Source organism: Grammomys surdaster, unplaced genomic scaffold, assembly GCF_004785775.1.
Source record: "Grammomys surdaster isolate TR1022 unplaced genomic scaffold, NIH_TR_1.0 126531, whole genome shotgun sequence".
Lineage (NCBI taxonomy): Eukaryota > Metazoa > Chordata > Mammalia > Rodentia > Muridae > Grammomys > Grammomys surdaster.
The window spans coordinates 17,426,288-17,448,621 of record NW_021621323.1 but is presented as its reverse complement, the minus strand read 5'-3'; the positions used below and the strand labels follow the sequence as shown (position 1 = coordinate 17,448,621).

The following is a 22,334-nucleotide window of genomic DNA, read 5'->3' as shown; positions in this document are numbered from 1 at the left end:
AGGGCTGTCAGAAGAAAAAAGCTTCCGGAGCCCTTTGCTTGATGTCCTGATTGATCAGCAACTGCTTATGTGGTGAGAATAATAGAAGATTTTGCTGTCTCATAGTACATTCTCTCTTCATCCTCATGGTGTACAGTGGATACAGTGTAACAAGGTATTTAGTACTCTCAAACTATAAGCCACGGTAACTCAAGTTGCCTTATCAGGTATATCACAGCAACATTAAAATTAACTAATACTGTAACCTAGAACCTATATATCCTGATTGATGTTTCCTTTTCTCACTGCCTGATTAGCTAATCCCATCCTTTAAAAGCCTCTAAGCATGAACTTCCCTTATGGCGAGGAGCCTAGCTCTGGTTTTCCATTTGGGATAAGGGAATGCTCTGGTACCTTAGTCTCCCTTTTGGTCCACATTTAAAGTAGGGAGCCTAGCTATACTCTGGCCTCAGTTCTGGTTGGCCATCTGAGGTTAGGAGTACAGAGACTTCAGTCTCCACCCTAGGTGATCTGACAAGGTCAGGGAATCAGCAGAGAATCTAGCATGTATTCCCTCTCCAGCTCTTCCTTATCTATGACTACATAGTAACTGTGGCAGAGCACTCTGGTTCCTCACTGCTCAGGCTCTCCTTTCTTTCTTCCCTCCATATCTTATTCAAACTGTCTCAAGTCCCACAGTACCCAGTGACATGATCTAGATAAAATTCCTGACACCCAATTCAAAATATGTTCAAACAAGACAAAGAGGACAACCATACATTCAAGAACACAAACAACTGGATAAAACAAGTCAATTTAGAATATGAAAATAGAAGTCAATAAGGAAATAGAAACATTGAAGAAAAAGCAAACTGAAATGATAGAAATGAAGAGTACAATGGGTCAAATAAAAGTTCAGTGAAAAGCCCTGCCAATAGAATAGATCACGTGGAGGACTTGAAGGCAAAGGAGAGGAATAGGATCACTCAGATATATACATATGTAAAATCTTTGGGACACCATGAAAGGAAAAATTAATGAATTACGAATGGAAGGAGAAGAATAGGAAATGTTTTCAATAAAAAAATCACAGAAATCATTTCTCAAATCTTGGGAAAGAAATGCCTATCCTGATAGCCTATAAGAACATCATATAGATAAGACAATAAAAGAAACACCCAGGTCACAGGGTTAAAACACTGAATTTATAGAATAAAGGACGTACAACACAAGCTGCAAGCAATAAGGCTTAAGTTACATATTAAGGCAAGCCCATCAAGATAATTGCTGACTTCTCAGTGGAAACCTTAGAAGCCCGAGAACTTGGAAAATATGTAACTCAAATTCTAAAAAATAACTGCCAATATACACAGCTTAATATACCCACAAAACTATCTATCCTAAATGAAGGAGAAAGGAAAGTTTAACATTACAAAGGCAAGCTAAAGGAATTTATGATCAAATGAACTAGCCCTATAGAGGAATTTTTCAGACAGAAAGGAAAGATAAAAATCTTACAGAAAGAAACATCAAGACAATAGTTATACAAGAGGAGAACCAAATCAAACCAAACAAATAGGACTAAAAAAAAGCAGGCATCCCAATTCTAATACCTGCAAAAATAGACTTCAAAATCAAATCTAGTCAGAAGAGATAAAGACAGATACTTCAAAATCTGTAAAGGAACAACCAACCCAACAAGGACATTACAATTTTTAATATATGCACAAACACAGGCTCACCCAATTTCATAAAGCATATACTATTTTATATAAAAACACAAATTTAGCCTACCACAGTACCAGTTAATGACTTCACTATCTCAGACTTTCACCATTACAGTCAAAAGATGAAAACCAGTGTATTTTAAAGGGCTATTCAGCCTTTCAAAAGCATATTCAGCTAATCAAAATGATAAACTAAAATCAATACTGTGAGGCAAATGTGAAAAGTACAGCATGACTAGACAGTATACATAAAAGTTTGATTTCTTTATCCTATGTTATTATGATACATGCATACAAAAAGAAAATGCATTTGTTGATATTATAAAGTTATTTAAAATGTTATTTACATTTACCCACTTGTTTTGTCTTACTCTATTGGATAGCCTCTGACATAAAATCCTTGTGTCTTACTTAAATTCCTCAGTGCTGGGATTATAGGCACCAATCACCTGACTCAAGTCAAAATAACTATTTTGGCCATATAGGGTTCCTTAAGGTGTTCTAGATAGTCTTATGTCAACTTAGAAGAAGCTAAAGTCACCTGAGAAGACGGAGCGTCAACTAAGAAGAGACCTCCATAAAATCAGGTTGTAGACAGGCCTGTATAGTATTTTCTTAATTAGTGATTGTTGGGGGAGGGCCCAGCACATTGTGGGTGGTGCCATTCCTAGGCTAGTGGTCCTGGGTTCTGTAATAAAGCTGGCTGAGCAGCCACAGGGAGGGAGCAAGCAGCTCCCCTCCTTGACCTGCATCAGCTCAGGCCTCCGGCTTCCTGCCATGTTTGAGTTCCTGTCCTGACTTCTTTTGATGATGAACAGTGATATAGAAGTGAAGCCAAATAAATCCTTTTCTCCCCAAGTTGCTTTGGCCATGGATTTCATCATAGCAATAGAAACACTGACCTAGACAGAAGGTATATCATAACAGCAAACAATAAATGACTGTAATTCACTCTTTACAGCAACCATCAAAGCATATTCAAGTGCAATGTTTACCTTCTGGGTGGTCTTTGCTCTGATGAGATATACACTCCATACTGTCCATATTCTGGCTGTTCATCTTAATCTGTTCACTGAAAAATAAAACACACACACACACCAAGCAATCAGTTATTGTGGATTTTATTAGTTTTTTCTAAGGAGAAGGAAATACACTTGTTAAAAATGTTCGTCGACAGCCTAAAGCCTTCGACCATCGATGTGACTCGTCTCACATCAGTGTTTTGGGGTTGTGAACTTGTCTAAGACCCCCCATAATTAGACATCCAAATTCAAAACTCACATAGTTGGGATTGAACATAAGACGCCTTCTCTAACTAAACAGAGAAGGGGGAGATGCCAGAAGCCAGGACCCTCGCCCTTACCCTTACCCCCTACCTTTCCCCACCTGCACAATGTCCTCTGAAGCTTGGCAACTGCAAGACCCTGCTTAGCAACTGCATATAGACTCAAAGCAGAGTACCATGTCTTCTTAAGAATAGCAGGGAGACCATAACTCAAGCAGTGTACCATATCTTCTGAAGAACTGCAGGTAGATCATAATTCAAGGCAGTGTACCATATAGACCATGACATGTTTCAAGGCACAGGCCAAGAAGATTTTGTACTTTTCCACCACCTGGACCCTCTTACCCCCTCCCCTTGTAAAACATGCTATAAAAAAGCATTTCATGTTCAAAAAAAAAAAGAAATTAATAAAAAATACAATAGAAAAAAAAATGTTCTTACATGCTGCTGTAAGGATCTAGCATATACTTCTTGTTGCTTTGCTTTGTTTTATACTTCAAGGTGACCTACAATCCACAATCTTTCTGCCTGTGCCACCAAAGTGCTACAATTAGTGACATGTCTTAATGTATACTACTTAATTTCTAGCTTACAACACCTGAATGTAGTTACACTCTTCTTACAACAGGAAACAAGTCAAATTAGTTTGCCCAATAATCAAAATGCAAGTTTATGTCTTTGCAAAGTCCTGTTCTTTCTATTATCTGTGCTACTATAATTCAAGAAATACCATGAAATTTATAACACTAGGGAAAAAGTTACTTTAATTCTTTATGGAATCAATTATTTTAATAGAGCATAAGCAGCTGATTCTTATAAATCTGATTTTAAAAAATGATTGTTGTCAAGCATTAGGTAAAATTATATATGCTTTTGAAAAATTAAAAACAGAAAAAAGTACTAAGAGTGATATTATGAAATCAATCATTACATTGAGAACAAGCATATTTGAGAGATGACAGAGAAATCAAATGCATTGTTGCTAACATCAGTAATAAAATATGTATTCAGAATTAATTAACTGATCACAAACTTATTTGGTTGAATTTTTTTATATTTCCCTCTATGGAACTTGTTTTTAGTAACAGAAACAACTCAAGTTTTGAGATACAAATGTCAGAGATGATATCTTATATTTTGAATTTTTTTATATTTCCTTCCATGGAACTTGTTTTTGGTAACAGAAACAACCCTAGTTTTGAGATACAAATGTCAGAGATGATATCTTATATTATATATGTATATTTGGAAGAATTCAACAATCAGCTTAAGACTAAGATACCAATTTAAGTCAACACTTTAAAGCCTGCTGCAAAAAATTCCTAGCTGACTGAAGAGCTGGCTGATGGTGAAGAGCAAGCACTGGCTGTTCTTCCAGAAGACCTGAGTTTAATCCCAAGCAACAGCATGGTGGCTCACAACTGTCTGTCACTCACAAGGGTACCCTCTTCCCGCCCCAGTATGCACCAGGCATGGATGTGGTGTCAGAGATACAAGTCAAACACCCATACACAAAAGACAAATAAAGTTATTTTTAAAAATCAAATCGATAATAATGAAAATAGTGGGTGTACTTCCATGTTTTTCAAATTTCCTAAAACCAGACAGTCATTACTTTGGTGTTAGGAAGTAACTATTTAAGTTGAAAATATGAAATATCAAATAAGTTCTAATATACTAGGTCTTTCTCTTCACTCTAATTTCATGATGTTTCCCTAACAATTCATTGATCCCAAACCTGTAAATTCCTTCAAATAATTAGCGAGAATGGGAGCTGAGCACGGAGGATGTGACTAGGAGGAGGACTGCTCACTGAGCATGGACAAATGAATGCTGTTTAAGAAAGCGTAAGTTTAGTTCAGTACTTACATAACAGTTTCAAAGCAGAAAAACATATTTTAAAAAAGAAAAAGAAGTGTCTGAAGAGATGGCACAGGAATTAAAAGCACTTCTTGCTCTTCCAGAGGAGAAGAGTTGGGTTCTCAGCACCCGCATGAGGTTCAGTCTGTAACTCCAGTTTCAAGGGACCACTGACTTCTTTGGGCCTCCATAGGCACCCCACAAACATGGTATACAGCACCCCCATACACAGAGATACGAATAATGAGGGAGAAACTGTTTACTGTGTATTACCTGAAGGCTCTACCACCACCGACATCCATGACTGCCCCACCTCCATCAACACCAGGAGAGTCCAAGCTGGCAGATCCGTTACTGACGTGATCACTGCTCTCATACCCAGACTCTGTCCTCTGCATCTGCCAGCTGGTACCAGGACCTCTGCTCTCTGCAGCGCCTGTATTTTTCTCTGCCCCTTTTCCATTAGTTTCACGGGAACTTCTGCTTCCTGCTTCTTGCTTCATTTCATCTTCATATATGGTCATTAAGCCTTTTTGCTTTGGGTTTGCTTTTGGCCAGTTACTAAAACTCTGATCCTTGCTACACTTCGGTCTGTTACCGATCTCCACCTTCCGCCTTGGACTGTGCTGCCTTTTCTCACTTTCACTAAAAACACTATCGACGTTTAATGTTTCTCTCATGGGTTTCCAGCCACGGTGGCGGCTTTTAGTCTTATTACTGCCACTGCCTCCTTTGTCCCTTGAATCTTGGCTGCTGTCTGTATCATATCCAGTGCCACTGTCACTCTTAGCTTTGCTTGTTGTTTTATCTCCAGGAACAAGAGGATTCTGGGATTTGCTTGAACTTATCACTTTCCCAGAAGTGTAGCTCTCATGGGCAGCTCGGTCATGTTTACAAGGTCCTTTGCCTTGGCTGTGGTAGAGATGGGGGTTCCCTTGTTGTCTAAAGCCATCCGAGGCAGGAGGTGATCCGGACTTGAAAGATGCCAAGTCTTCATCAACCAAATCTTAAAAATAATAACAGTACATAAGACACACATGAAAATAATAAAAATTAAAATACATCACAAACTGATTTAGGATTAAAAAGTGCATTATCTGAAGTTAGGTGTGGTGGTGCATACCTGTTGTATCAGCACTTGGGAGGCTAAATCAATGAAGCAAGAAGATCATGAGTTTGAAGCCAGCCTGGGCTATATAGCAAGATCTTGTATCAAAAACCCAACCAACTAAACAAAAACAAGGTTTTATTGTTTACTTACAAATGAGAGATATAAAATTAACTGGGCTTTAAAAAGATCTATAAAGTAGATCATAAATGGGTTTTTTTTGTAAAAGAATTAACCATTTGGCTTATAATTAACAAAAATCATAAATATATTTGCCATGTTGGTAAAGATTTTCAAACTAAGTTCAACAATGAGACACACTGTCACTTGGGTTGTGAGGTGCTGTCAGTCTTCCAGCAGGACAGCAGAGGGCATCTGTTCAAACCACATGTCATATCACACCTACATACCAAAATATATACACAGGTGTACGTGACAGGATATCACTGTAACAAACCTCTGAACTCAGCATTTAAAATACAGCAGAAAAATTGTTATGTCCATGAAAACACCATACAATCAAAAAAGGTTACGTTTATAATGCACTGAAAGCTACCACATTACTAACAAACAGACGTATGGGCACTAAGAAACCTTTTGTAACTTTCCTTTTAGTTTTTGGCACTGAGGATCACCTACAAAGCCTTGAACATGCTTGTGGGCAGGTATTCTACCAATGAGTTATTCCCCATGACCTTCCTTCTTAGTTTACTGCACTGAGTGAATTGCATTTGTAAGGAGCATAGCTAGAAATAAAAACATGAAGACATTAACACTAGTATCTTGCAGTTGTTTCTGTGAGAATGGCCCGCATAGGCTCAAATGTTTGAGTGCTCGGTCCCCATTTAGTGGAACCGTCTGAGAAGGGTTAGGAGGTGTGTCCTTGTTGGAGTAGGTGTGGTGGTCTTGTTGGAGGAGCTGGGTCACTGTGAATGGGCTTTGAGATTTCAGGTGTCCACACCAGGCCCAGTTTCTGTCTCTCTCTCTCTTGCCTGTGGATCAGGACGTAAAGCCCTCATCCACTGCTCCTGCACCACGCCTGTCTGCTTCCTGCTATGATAATCATGGATTTACTCACTAAAACTACAAGCAAATCCTCATGCTTTGTTTGATAAGAGTAGCCCTGATAATGGTGTCTCTTCACAGCAACAGAACAGTAACTGAGCTATATCTTAAAATAACAATTAAATAAGAACTAGAAAAAATGTTTTGTTTACATTTAATATAGAGACATTCAAGAAATCATATAAAAACATGTTAATATGTGAAATGTAATATGTAAATATACGCAGTATACTAGAAAACTCCATTTTAAAATAGGATTTTTACTGGTTCTTTTAAAGTTAATGCTCTAGTACTTAACTTACCCCTGTGTCGGCCTGTATCTTTCCTCTGTCCCTTTTCTAAATCTTTTCGTTGAGAAGACAGTGCATTTTTCTGTTCAATGGCTTTCAGAGCACATTCTCTGGAAATGTCTTTTATCTTCTCTCTTTGATCATGGCTTAACTTAACTGTAAAAGAAAACATTCTTATAATGATATACATTATTTTTCAAGTTGTTCAACAAAAGTAAACCTTGAACTTAAAAAAAAAAAAAACTACACTTAAAAAAGCCATGGACCACTGAAATGGCTCAGTGGGTTAGGGCACTTGTTGCCAAGACTGCCAACCTGAATCCAATCCATGGTACTCATATAATAGAAAGAAAAAAACCAACTCCTAAAGTTGAGTTGTTCTCTCACTTTCACACAGACAGACAGGCAGATAAGAGAGGCATGAATACACACACACCTTAAAAAAAAATAGGAACACAATGAACTCATTTTTATGCTTAACTAATGCTCAGCATGACTTTTTGACATTGGAGACCCATACTTTCTTCAACTATGTTTTCTATAGTCCCTAAAGCACGTGTAAAGAAAGAGGATGGAAGCTGCTGTGCTCTAGGTATTCTTATTTACTGAAGTCTCTGAGGTGGGTACCATCACTATCTCCAACCTGTGTAATAGATATACAGGCTACAGTAATTAAAAGCTGGCCGCCTAAGTTTACAAACTGTGTGTGAATCCATGCTGTCTTGTTCCACTGCATGGACAATCTCAAATATGTCAACAGAATCAAAACTCTGAGAAATACACTCACAAAAAGACACAACTCTACCTAGCCTCGTCTCTTCGTGGGCAAGGCAAGGCAAGGCAGTTTAGCCTTTCTCTTCAGTTTGCACCAGGAATTACATGTCCAGTAACTGAGAAAGAAAGACTGCTTAACTGTTTACAAACACTGCACACTGGACAGCGTAAAAACATACCTGGTGCTCTTCTCCCACTTGTCTGCATTTGGCTCCGATTAAATGAGGAAATATCAGTTTGAAATTTGTGATTTTCTTTCTGTTTTGTCTGACCATCAAATCCATTTTCTTTTGACTGATCTGGTTTATAAATGACAGGCTTCCCACATCCTTAAAAAGATAAAGACATCATTTCTTTCTTTCTCATTAGAAGAAAAGATATCTAAGTCATCTTCAGATATTTTTAATACCCTAGACAAAATAAGTTGATACTTAAGGGGGGTGATGTCAATCAGGGCTTTATTTGCTTTGTGATGCATCCAACACTGTTTTGCTGCTTCAGGCTAAACATTTACAATCTCAGAATTTACTGACAGAAAGAGCTCCCCATAGCCTCATCTGTGTTCTGGGTGCACCACACTGACCATACAGGGGGATTCCTAACAGAACTTCTGAGGCTACTGCCAGGGAAAGGTTTCTTTGAAAAGATCAACAAAATATAGTAAAATTATCCTGAATTTCATTTGATTGAAACTCAAAAATATTCTCAACATTCACCTTACATTCAGTAGTTGATCATAATAAATAAAAAAAAAAATGAAAAAATACTTTTTAAAAGGAATTACCCATATTTTCCTCAACCGATTTGTACTGTGACCAGTGGACAACCTGCCTGAGGGCATCCTCAGTAGAGACTGCTGTCCCATCTGGGTTTGCATAAAATAGCAAAAGTGGCTGTAAGTGGCATCGGATGCACTTGGAGACCACATCTTTCCATCTGGTTCCAATCTTTAAAAGAAAGATCACAATAAATAAACATGAACCAATTCCTGAAGTATGTGATATTAATAGGCAGAAACTGAATTAATTTATATTTCAAAGTACTTCAAAGACTTTCAGGGGCTAGCAGTCTAATTGTCATGAATAATTTTAATACGCAGGCCAAATACAAATTTTAGATTCTCATTTTTAAAAAGAAATACTAGGCAGGGTCCACTGAGATAGCTGAGTTTGATTCCAGGACTCCCATGGTGGAAAGTGAGCCCTGACAGCACTGACTGTGCTCTGATCTCACGCCCATCCTTTCCATATGTGTGTTCCCTCTCCCTACATACACACAATACAGAAATGGAAAAAGAAATCACGGCATGGTATTGGTACAGAAACAGGCAAGAAGATCAATAGAATAGAATTGAAGATCCAGAAATGAATCCACACACCTATGGTCACTTGATCTTTGACAAAGGAGCTAAAACAGTCCAGTGGAAAAAGGACAGCATTTTCAAAAAATGGTGCTGGTTCAACTGGAGGTCAGCATTGAGAAGAATGAAAATCAATCCATTCTTATCTCCTTGTACAAAGCTCAAGTCCAAGTGGATAAAGGACCTCCACATAAAACCAGACACAATGAATCTAACAGAAGAGAAGGTGAGGAAGACCCTAGAATACTTAGGCACAGGAGAAAAGTAACTGAACAGAACACCAATGGCTTATGTTCTAAGATCAAGAATTGACAAATGGGACTTCATAAAATTGCAAAGCTTCTGTAAGGCAAAAGACACTGTCAATAGGACAAAACAGCAACCAACAGATTGGGAAAAGATCTTCACCAATCCTATATCCGATAAAGGGCTAATATCCAATATATACAAAGAACTCAAGAAATTAGACTCTAGACAACCAAATAACTCTATTAAAAAATAGAATACAGAGCTAAACAAAAAATTCTCAACTGAGGAAACTCGAATGGCCGAGAAACACCTAAAGAAATGTTCAACATCCTTAGTCATCAGGGAAATGCAAATCAAAACAACCCTGAGATTCCACCTCACACCAGTCAGAATGGTTAAGATCAAAACCTCAGGTGATAGTAGATGCTGGCGAGAGTGTGGAGAAAGAGGAACACTCCTCCATTATTGGTGGGATTGCAAGATGCTGCAACCACTCTGGAAATCAGTCTGGCAGTTCCTCAGAAAATTAGACACAGTATTACCTGAGGACTCAGCTATACCACTCCTAGGCATATACCCAGAAGATGCTCCAACATATAACAAGGACATGTGCTCCACTATGTTCATAGCAGCCTTATTTATAATAGCCAGAAGCTGGAAAGAACCCAGATGCCCTTCAACAGAGGAATGGATACAAAAAATGTGGTACATTTACACAATGGAGTACTACTCAGCTATTAAAAACAATGAATTTGAGAAATTCTTAGGTAAATGGATGGAACTAGAAAATATCATCCTGAATGAGATAACCCAACAAAAGAACACACTCACTGATAATTGGATATTAGCCCAGAAGCTTGAAATACCCAGGATTCAACTCACAGATCATATGAAGCTCATGAAGAAGGAAAACTAAGTGTGGGTGCTTCCGTCCTTCTTAGAAGGAATAACAAAATACTCAAGGGAGCAAATATGGAGACAAAGTGCGAGTCAGAAACTGAAGGAGGTCTGAAGACCAATCCACCTGGATATCCATCCCATGTGCAGTCACCAAAGGTAGACATTGATGTGGATGTCAGGAAGTGCATGCTGACAGGAGCCTGATATAGCTGTCTCCTTAGAGGTCTGCCAGAGTCTGACATATACAGAGGCAGATACTCACAGCTAACCATTGAACTGATCAAGGGGTTCCCAATGGAGGAGTTAGAAAGAAGACTGAAGGAGTTGAAAGGGTTTGCGACCCCATGAGGAGAGCAACAATACCAACCAACCAGAGCTCCCAGAGTCTAAACCACCAGCCTGGGTGCACATAGGGAGGGACGCATGGCTCCAGCTGTATATGTAGGGGAGGATGGCATTGTTGGGCATAGGTGGGAGAGGAAGTCCTTGGTCCCATGAAGGCTGGACGCCAAGTGTGGGGTAATTTGAAGATAGGGAGGTGGGAGTGGGGGAGTAGGTGGGGCAGATCCTCATAGAAGCAGGAGGAGGGGGGATGGAATAGGGGGTTCCTGAGGGGGTGGAAAACGGGGTAAGGGAATAATATCTGAAATGTAAATAAAATATGCAATAAAAAATATCTATAACCAGTTGTATACCCACAAAAAAATCAACAGGTAAAATGATACTTTCTGTACTAAGATTTAATTATTAAATTTTATTTGTATACACATCTCAACCTATTGAACTCATGAAAATCCCCCTATTTCAGCTTGTCAAATGCTGGAATTATAGATGTAAGCAACCATGCCTGGAATCATCACTAAATTGTAAGCAGCTTTTCATATATGTGGTTGACTGACTTTTGACAAAGCATCCAAGTCAATTCAGTAGAGAAATTAGTTCAACAAATGGTGCTGGAAAGCTAAATAGCCAAACAGAAAACAACTCCTACCCACAGCCCCCAAAATGAAGCATCATCTCAGGAAATTCACAGAGAAAATCTTCACTAAACAAATTCAGAGAAGAAAATAAATTGTAAATCTGACTTCATCAAATTAAGTAATAACATTTGCTCTTGGGAAGCTATGTCATTAAGAAATTGAAAGTTGAAAGTGGTCAGCCAGGTGTGGTGGCACACACTTTTAATCCCAGCACTCAGGAAGCCGATGCAGGGGATCTCTCGGAGCTTAAGGCCAGCATGAGCTATACTGTAAGTTCCAGGCCAGTCAGTGCTACACAACGAGACTGTCTCGAGAAGCAACTGAAAGTACACAACACATAAAGGACTTGTGTACAGAATAAAAACGGCCTAGGACTTAATAAGATATTCCAATTCAAAAGATTGGTAGGACATTTGAATAGACCTCTCTCTCTCCCCATCTACCCCACCCATTTAAATAGATATCACACACACACACACACACATACACACACACACACACACACACAGAGCATCCAGTGCACTGTCAATAAGCACATGGAAAGAATGTGTAAACTACTATTAATCACAAAGGAGACTGTTTAAGCACTACAGTGAGGTATTTTATACAGCATTATAAGAGCTAGAATTACTAACACTACCTAAGTGGAAGATGGATTCTCATATGTTGCTAATAGGAACAAAATCAGTACATCTGTAATAACCATCAATTGGCAATTCTTGGTAAAATTTAACACACATTTATCATGCAACTCAAAAATTCCACTCTGTGTATTATCTAAGAGCAATGGGAAAATATTCACATAATGATTATTTAAACCACCACAGGTTAATGAAGAACTTGTAGTACAGCTATTAAATGAAACATGGTAAAAATGAAGGACAGTATGAATGGATTTTAATAACATTTTGCTGAGGGAAAGGAGACAGAATAGTAAATGCTGCAAGAACCCTTTATGTAAATGAGGGAAAGGGCAAAACTAATCTAGAGGAGGTCAGTGATGTCATGTCATGAGGCTGAGGTGAGGTGGGAAGACTGCTAGATAGCAAGAGGCATCCAGAACCTTACAGGGTGATGAAAATGTTCTCTATACAGAGAGCAGGAACAGCAAAATGACAGAGCACTTGCCTAATATATAAGAGGCCAATCCTTGGCTCAAGCCCAGCAATGTTAAAAACCAGGTATCTGATTATAGTCAATTTTAAGTGTGCATATTTCTCAAAGCTCAAGGTGCATACTTGAGTACATTTTAATGTTTATAAATCACACAAACATCCCCTCCCCCCAGGCTTTCTAGTAACTGGAACCCCAAGCTTTTCCATGACTTCTGGTTACCTCCTTACTTGGCAACCTCATAAATATAGAACCAATCTGAAAGGAACACTTCAAATGATTAATACCTGATATTTCTCCAAATTTTGACAATTTGTGTTATATAGTTAGCCAATATGAACTCTAAAATGTCAAAGTAGAATATCTTCATAATTTTCTATAACAAAGAACTATCTAAATGCAGTATTTTTTTTTTTTACAAATACCAAATGTTTTCTATCAGTTCTATTGAAGTAGATTAACATGCAAAACAACTGTCTGGCCTCACATGAGTCAGTATCTTCGCCATTACATAATCCTTGCTCTAAAACCTTTCCTCCTTGTACCTGGAAACCATGCAGTTACTTTCTACAAGGTTGTTTTTAGTTTTTTAAATTCTATATAAAGTCAATTTTATATAGAGTTATAGTATATAGTCCCTTATATACAGCTTCATCAACTTAGTATAATGCCCCAAGATTCATCAGAATTCATACATTAACTGATACTTTATTCCTTTTATTAATAAGCATTATATATTACACTGTAGGGCTGTACCATATATAGCTGGCTAGCCATTCACTTATTACTTATTTGATTTTTAAATTTTGTCTATTAGGAAAAAAGCTATCATGAACATTCAGGTCAACATCTTATGTGGACTTATTTTCAGCAGAGCAGAAACACACACACACACACACACACACACACACTCAAAGTAAAAACAAACACTGACAGGCTGTTTCCTCAAGTGACTGCTCAAGTCTTCAGTCTCACTGTCCTCAGATGACAGGTCTAACTAGTCTAAATCCTTGCTAATGCACGGTACGGTCTTAGTAATTCTTTTTGAGTTTAGTCAATATAATGGGTAAATACTGGGATCCTACCATGAACTGAATTTGTATTTCTCAATAGCTGATGATATAAAGAATGTAACAGAGAACATTTATATACTTTCTTTGGTAAAGTCTTACTCATTTGTTCAAAAAAATTGGTCGTCTTGTTATTGTTGAGTTGTAAAATTTTATGTTTTTATATTTTGAATACAGGGCTGGAGCTAAAGTTCGGTGGCAGAGCATTTGCTAGGACACATGAGCCTTATAAGATTCAATCCCCTGTACTAAAAACAAGTCAAACGTAAAAAATACATTCTGGATACAGACTATATTACATATGCCAAACAAATATTCTCTTCTAGCCCCCAGCTTATGTTATTCTCCTAAATGTCTTACTAGAGGGCAAAAGTTTTATTAAGTTTTGATGACCCCAATTTATCAGTGTTTATTTTTTATGGCCTAAAAAATGTTCAGTGAATGCTATCTAAGGAATGTCTATGACAATAATCAGTGTTGACAAATGGCCCTTTGTGTTATATGTTATAATGAAAGTACAGAAAATTCCACACCACGTGTTTGTAACAACCTAAGAATTTCTAATTTTAAAAATCAGTTTACCAGCAGAATTTTCAAAGCTAGTGAACTTTGAGAAGTGTTTACAAGATCAATCGTCTTCAATTTTATCAGGTCTAAATCTCTTTCAGAACTTTAAAAACTCAGATCCTTGGTCGTCTACTAATTAAGGAAGAATTCTAGAATTTGGCCACAGGTTTTTCAAAGGCAAGCACCAAGTCAGAGATGAACTGGTGGGTAAAAGCACCTGTGACACGCTGACAACCCAGTTTTCATCAGGGAACCTTCATGGTAGGAGGAGAGCATCAGTTAGTGTAATAAAATAAATAACATGTAATTTTTAAAAAGCCAGGTATGATGTGTTACACCTACAATTCCAACACATAAGAAGCTGAGATAGGAAGATTGCTGTGAGTTTAAGGCTATTTTGGGCTACATATTAATTCTAGGTTAGAATGGTCTTTAACATAAGACACTGTTTCAAAAAGCAAACGAATAATTTATCAAAAGAACATATGTCCAATTCCTTATTGTGTATACAAAATTGGAAAAACAGTGCCTCATTCTGTTCCTACCTCAAAACTCATTACTCTAAACCTGGACTAGATTAAAACTTAAGTTTTAAAATAAACTAAAATTTAAAAATTGTGATAGGTAGCTGGTTCTTTAATTCACTACTCTAATAATTATGCCAGTACCATATATATTGTTACGTACGTCTATTCTGTTTTGAAAAGTCCCAATGATTACTGAAATTAGTGCAGGTCTTACCTCCTTCACATGTGCATCATCAAAAAACACCCACTTGGAGCTCTTGGTGTGAAAAGCAAAGGCACAGTAGTGTCGACTGGTATAACAGATCATACCGACAAGGTGCAGTTCACTGTCTGTGGCATTTTCATCAGTAACCCTATAAAAAAGCTATTTAAAAAGATTAATGTATATTTATCATTATTTCTTTAAGAAGAGAAACTATGAATCATTTATCTAAATATTTCACCTACAGATTGGCCTTGATCCAACCTTATTACTGAAGGTGCCACTGATATGGAGCTGGCTGTCAGCACACCACATTTAATCCTCAGAACCTCCAAGTTCCACAAATTGAATTCACTATGCATTAGTGCAGTTTTTCCAGCAACATACAATTGACACTTTACTTATACTCCAAATGTAAGACGAATTATATATTCCTGATTAGATACCACATTTGAAGAAACACTAAAATATCACTTAAAAGGTATATTTATTTTTAATTGTAACAATAACAAACTCAAAGTAAGTTTAGAAAGTTAACAATTGATTTTAAAAAGCACACATGTGTCAAGAGAGATCAATACACAGGTTAAGTTTAAAACTTACACCCTTTCTAGATTCCTATTCATCACATTTATGTGATAACCATCAGGTGGTAACCATCATCATCACCAATCATCACTCCAGGGTCAAAGGGCATGAGATAGGTTAAACTGTGATTGAAAGTCATTTCTAGTCTATGGAAAAAGGTATTCCACTTAGTCTGATTCAGGCAAAATTATCTTCATCAAAGCACATCTGGATATCAATATTTCCTTTAAAAAATTTAGGTTCTGATGAATAAAACTAAGACCATCGTGATAGATAACATTTGAATGAAAGCAACTGTGATACCCCAGGAAGGTAGAGATGCGTGGCTAGACTTCGAACTACATCTTCAGTCAAGTCAGAGTGCTCGGAGTCCCAGACTAATCCAATGGTAACAATCTCTGGGCAATTCATTAAAACACGGCGAATTTTTATTTTTTGGCCACAGTTACTCTACAGAATAACAAACACAAAAGGCAGGATTTTAAATTACTAGTTACTATATGTACCTTATATTATACAATGAAAATCAAAGTGTATCTGAAATTTGATTTTTCAGTTTATTAGAAATTGACTTCTGATCAGTTGTTTGTCTTTACTGATTAAGCAAGGTCTTAATTTTAACTCATTTGATACTTTTAGATGTGTTAAAACAAATATTCACCCTGAAAACAACAACAAAAAGGAGGAAAAAAAACCCTTATGGTTGTTAACAGCTAGCTGTGGTGTTTGGGAGGCTGAGCCAGCCTGGACTATGGTATTAGACTCTGTCAAAAAAAAAAAAAAATCACTGAAGTTATTTACAATCTTATGCAATAAAAAATCATTTGTCACATTTACTCAAAGCAACAATGACAACAACATGACTTCTCTGCAGTCATGGGATACATTTCAGACCTCTGAAAGACTTCAATCAACACATGATACTTTACATTTTATAATAAGGTGAGGTAGGCAGTCCTCTATGAGTTTGAGCCACCCTGATCTACTTAGTAAGTTCCAGGCCATCCAGGAATAAGACTGTCTCATTAAAAAAAGGAGGTGGAGTGGCCTGGAGAGTTAGCTCAGTAGTTAAGAGCACTTGCTCTTAGAGGACCCAGGCTAAATTCTTCACACCCACATGGTGACTTACAATTATCTGTAACTCCAGTCCCCACGGACTGAATGCCCTCTTCTGACCTCGTGGGCACCATGTACACTTGGGGTACACTTACAAATACATAAATATAAAACATTTTTTTAAAAAAAATGAGTAATTTTGCAAAGCTAAGAAGTTTTTGTTTTGTCTTTATGGTGTTCTTCTATGTTGCCCAGGCTTGCCACAGATCTATGGCCTCAAATGATCTTGCCTTAACCTCCGGAGTAGCAAGGGCTACAGATGTGAGCTGGAGTTAAAGAGTTTTCACAATGACAGCACTAAGATAGATAAATAGTCTATGTGATGTAAAGTCATCTCCAATATCACTAAATAAAGATTTTATGCATGTCCAATTAGTATTTACATGAGAATTTCTGAATGCCTATTTTCAAGTTTATAAATATAGAAGTACACTAATATTCTCCAACTATACTTACAGGACACTTCCGATAGTCATCTGCTGTATTTGCTGCTTGCAGTAATTCCGCAAACATCTCTGGCTTAAATCGTTCATGTCTTTCCATCATTCTTTCAATTTCATTGCTTTAAAAAAAAATAGGAATCTTAATCTCACCTAGCCTATGAACTTACAATAGGTATATCAGTTTCACTTGAAAAAGCTGAGTATTAATATATACTGATAGGTATGCATTACTTTTCTATCTGAAAACTTAACCATACAGTAAAAAATTACTAAATTTGGAAACTATATGAAGAATTAAGACAGATATAGAATCATATTAGAGTATTCTTTTTAATTACTTATTCATTTACTTTTTGAGATATCATCCTTCTATCTAGCCCAGGATGACCTAAACTTATTAAAATTCTCTTACCCAGGCCCCAAACACTTACGATTATAGGTAAGTGTCACCTTATCCAGCTATACGTTTGTTTAGGACTTCCTGGATGAGGGTAAAAGTTCTACATGGAAGTAGTTCCAATATAAAATTTTTTTATTCTACTAATTAAGAAGATTTTGAATTTAAATTCTACCTTAACAAATACAAATTGTAGAAGTTTCTTTCTTCGGCCTAAAGTTGCCAGAGGTAGAGTTAAGTGTTTCAGCTAGGAGATGGCAGCCTTCACCAGCAAAGTTACCTCAGTGCTAGACTAGTGTCTTTTGCTTGTATTGTGAATACTAATGGCTTTGTTGGAGCTGGAACAGACATTTTCCTACATTACTGGGAACTATCCCTCACACAGTAAAACCGTAAAACAACTATTTAAGCATTTTCAAGGGAAACTGTTACAGGCCACACACCATCACACCTTTCCATTCTAGATGCTCTAACTCTACTGTATGCTTCACGGTGCATGGTCTAAGGAAGCCACTAATAGTTAGTAACCAAAAGTACTCTTCTAACACACTGCACAACACACTAGAAAGCACTCAGTCTGATAAACATTCAAACACATGATAGTTTTACAAAACTGACAGTATCAGAGTAATGATAAATTCTGTAACCAGATGTAGATTTCAATCTTAGTCCATCTACCTAAGGGGTAGAGTTACCAAAGTAAGCTCATTAAATTGGTAAAAGACTTGAAGTAACTTTGATTGACAAATGTTGCATAAGGTCTGGGAAAGACTTTGCATCTTATCTAGCTATTTCAGAGAGACAGAAAGGGAAGGAGCTGGCAGACAGGCAGGCAGTAAGCACAGCAAACTTTTCCGGTGACTATTGAGGTCTCAAATACAATAACCTAAGGTTAGATCCTGTTTTCCTTTCTTTTCACCTTACCCTAGCTCTCACTCATCACTGTAAAGGAGACTATGGTACATACAAGGCCCATACAAGGGAAGCAACTTAGTAAAGATGAACTATGCAGTTCATTTACCAGTGAGTTTCTCATTTTAAGGTCATTTTCCCAGCTCCAAAGGTCTGCTATAAATATAAAAGATATAAATCCTGAACATTTTATTATAAAATGCATTTAGTCTGAAATGCTCCAAAATCTGAAATCTGAGGGCTAATATGTTATGAATGGTAAATTCTAAACCTAAGTTTATGTGATGGGCTCCACTTAAGATGCAGGCTCACTACAAACACTATATAAAATTACTGTCAGATTATATGTATGTTATATAAACAAATGAATTCCATATGCCTTAGCTTCTGCAAAAAACATACTGTATTACATATATGCAAGTATTACCTTCAGCTGAGAAAGCCAGCTCCTGGGTTCTCTTATTAAAGCACATTTAATAATGTTAGAAAGGAAAATCCATACTATGTTATGATTTCACAGAATAAATGCTTAATGTGCTTAACTGTGCTCCTAGCCCCTTTGTTAAATATTTTTGAGAGGTCTTACCACAGGGCTGTTGTAGAAATGTACCTCACGAGTTCGTTAAAGGGGAGAGGGTCTGACGATGCCCCACAGCTGCGACACACACACTGCAGGTAAAAACATACGCTTAATCTATCACTCAGGAGACAGAAGTCTAGTATCTAAACAAATAACTAAGACATTTCACCTGTTCATACAGAGTCATGGCAAACTTCTGATGAGTCACACAAGATTTAGAGGTGCACATGTCTGCATCCCTGTTTGGCACCAGGTGAAAATGAATTCTTGCCAATATGTTTTCCTAATTAAACAATTAAAAAAAAACCACAAGTGAAATAAGTTCCTGATCTTGCAGATAACACCATAATACATAATTACCTTTAACTGAACATTTTCCAAAGTGTAAATGCAGGGATGTCATCAGTGCTGGCTTTTCAATTTTCCTCTCTAATCATTGCAAATGTTCAAGTTTTGCAATGCTAGCTTAAAAAAAAAATCAACGAAGGAACTTTAAAGCCTTACTTTTAATACCAAATACAAAGGATGATATATAGAATCCAGTATCAGAAACTGAATTTGTTACATTCCCAGCATTCTTATATTAAGTAAAATCAGGTTAACGTTTTTAAAAAGTGTGAGTGTTACATGAGTGTGCACCTGTGTATGCAGGTGCATGGAAAGGCCAGATGTCACAACTTCAAGTGTCAAACTTAGGAACACGGGCAATATCATTTGAGTCAATGTCACTCATTGGCCTGGAGCTTACCAATTAAGCTAATGAATATACATATATATACTAGATATGTGATATATATCTCCATACATATACACCACACACCCACATCTAAGGCTCACGGATCAATGATAGGGTATCAAGACTGTAGACCCACATGTAGTGGTAATTAGAAGAAAACCTTGTCCTTTGGATACAGCAGAACAGTTGCATATATGAACTCAGAGGTTTTGATAGTATACTCAAAACCTGTACAAACTGAAGCCAGATCAAATCTCAGCACAGAGGGGGTAGATGTGCATAAAATTCCACCCTTAGCCACACAGTTTTTGGCAAAAGTCAGCTGCTTTTGACTTTTGAGAAGAAGAGACAGTTTCTTCCAAAAGTGTAGCTTCTGGTAGATCAGCTACTCTCCAGTGGAACTACATATCCAAAAGTATTTGGGCAGCACAAACTGGTCTTGAAAGATTAAAAACAAAATAGAACACAAAACTGGGTGGTCAGTATATATATATTATATAAAATTTATCATAAAAACAACTATGTGTATATTTTATAAACATACAGTAAAAATCAGAGCATAAATCATCAGAACCCAATATATAACATAAAACACAGAATGATTTAAATTAAATCTTGAAGGATGAATAAGATATATATAGACACTGACCAGTTCTAACATTTTTTCATTTTTATATTTTTTTATTTGTTTTCAAATTTGCATCACATAAAGAATTAAAACTATTCTTCTAAGTTCTTATGGTTTGGCAGAGATACTTACAAAGCACTCAGCAGCATCATCCATAAGGCCAAGCTGAAATCTCTGCTCATCTTTGAAGCTTTCTGCAAGAGCATGCCGTATGTTATCTGAGGGAAGTGCTTTTTCTCGGCTGTGTTGAAATTGTGCAAATATTGTCTAGAAATCAAAAGTGTATCAGTAGGTCGAATGCCAACAACTTTACAGACACTTTAACAATTTCACTACAACATAAAGAAGCAGCATACCCATACCTGGAAATGAATAAAGATCAGTCCCAGTCCTGAAATCCCATATAAAGTTAATTATTCAAGAATCAAGGAGATGGCCCAGAAGGCAAAGCACTGGTTTGAGGACTGGAGTCTGAACACCCAGAAACCATGGCAAACACCAGGTGGGCATAGAGAGTCTGGCTGCAACCCCACCATGCAGAAGGCAGAGACAGGGAGTCTCTAGAGCAAGCTGGCTAGCCTGACTCCTCACTGAGTGCCATGTTCAGCTAGAGACCTGCTCAAAACACAACATGGAGAATGACTGAGGGAAACACCCTACAGCCAAAGGCACCCTTCCCACCTCTAATTCCCAGAGCTGGGTTATGGGAGAAGCCAGATCCAAGTCCTCATGTTTGTACAACAAACACTGAGTAGCCACCCTTCCCTCCTCTGTGACTTTGAAGCCCCCAGATCTCCCCTTACCTCCGAGGTCTGGCTCTCAACACTCTCTCTTGCTCACAATGCTTCTGGTGCCCAGACTTTCTTGGTATTTGAAGTTATGTCTATATCTACCCAGAAGGTTCTCTCCCACAAGTTCCTTTACTGAAACTCGATCATCTTTTCTAGGTCTGGAGTTAACTGTCAACCTTTTGATGAGGGTTTTCTCGCTCCTTAATACTTCCTGGTTTACTCTGGCTAATATTTCCTCCTCAGCCACTCACTTCATTTTTACCACCTAATGCTCTACATGTAGCTTATACATTGTCTCCTATGCTACTACAAAAGGATATAGGTTCCTATATGACTTTGTTGTTTCTGTTTATGTTAACAGGCTCTCACTACGTAGCTCAGGGCAGCCTTGAACTTGAAATTTACCTGCTTCCACATCTCAATGGTAGGAAGAACAGAGATTGTTACAAATTATGCTGACTGTATTAACCCAATAATGAGAGCAGGACCTAGAACTCAGTAGTAGCTAAGAGCAGTCATTAAAACAAATAATAATTACAAAACAATTAAGAATATTCTCAACAATTTCATATTATTTAAAAAATTAAATTTTAATTATATAACATAAAAGTAGGAGATAAAAACTTGCCATGTTTTAACATTCATCTTCAAAACTATGTTATTTGACAATGAACTTCAATCACGAGCAAATTAAATAACCATCAAAATTAAAATTTTGGAGAATCAATAGTAATTACTAAATTACCTTCAATGCACAGAATATACAGGCATCTCCCTGACATATATGTCCAGTCAGAGCTCTCAAGCTTCTTCGGAATATATCTAACTGCCATAAAACCTAAAAAACATTTGAATGGAAAACAGAATTGAGATTGTCTATGGAAAAAAATCATATTTGGACATTTTAAAAGCAGTAAAGTAGTAAGTAACCTCTTTAATCCCCTGTACATAACTGGACTTGCATAATCACTAGAAACAGGAAGTACAACACTACATAGAGGAAATTCCTATTGATTCACATGAAAAGCCACAATGAGAATAGAGCACACACACACACACACACACACAAAACCCACAGAAAAAGCTT

General features: G+C 37.2%; 1 protein-coding gene across 3 annotated transcripts in view; it reads right to left on the bottom strand.

Moving 5' to 3' along the window:
• Usp53 (ubiquitin specific peptidase 53) overlaps window positions 1-22,334 on the bottom strand; it is a 55,123-nt gene that overhangs the window by 12,015 nt on the left and 20,774 nt on the right. For all 3 annotated transcript variants that reach the window (XM_028760456.1, XM_028760458.1, XM_028760457.1), the window contains exons 3-14: window positions 21,993-22,085; window positions 20,589-20,723; window positions 19,262-19,375; window positions 19,099-19,181; window positions 17,217-17,322; window positions 15,948-16,094; window positions 15,069-15,218; window positions 8,873-9,035; window positions 8,268-8,417; window positions 7,327-7,470; window positions 5,125-5,857; window positions 2,702-2,778 (exon numbers count right to left, since the gene is read on the bottom strand). In XM_028760456.1, the coding sequence (XP_028616289.1) occupies window positions 2,702-2,778; window positions 5,125-5,857; window positions 7,327-7,470; window positions 8,268-8,417; window positions 8,873-9,035; window positions 15,069-15,218; window positions 15,948-16,094; window positions 17,217-17,322; window positions 19,099-19,181; window positions 19,262-19,375; window positions 20,589-20,723; window positions 21,993-22,085 (2,095 nt within the window). The remainder of the gene's footprint in view (window positions 1-2,701; window positions 2,779-5,124; window positions 5,858-7,326; window positions 7,471-8,267; window positions 8,418-8,872; window positions 9,036-15,068; window positions 15,219-15,947; window positions 16,095-17,216; window positions 17,323-19,098; window positions 19,182-19,261; window positions 19,376-20,588; window positions 20,724-21,992; window positions 22,086-22,334) is intronic.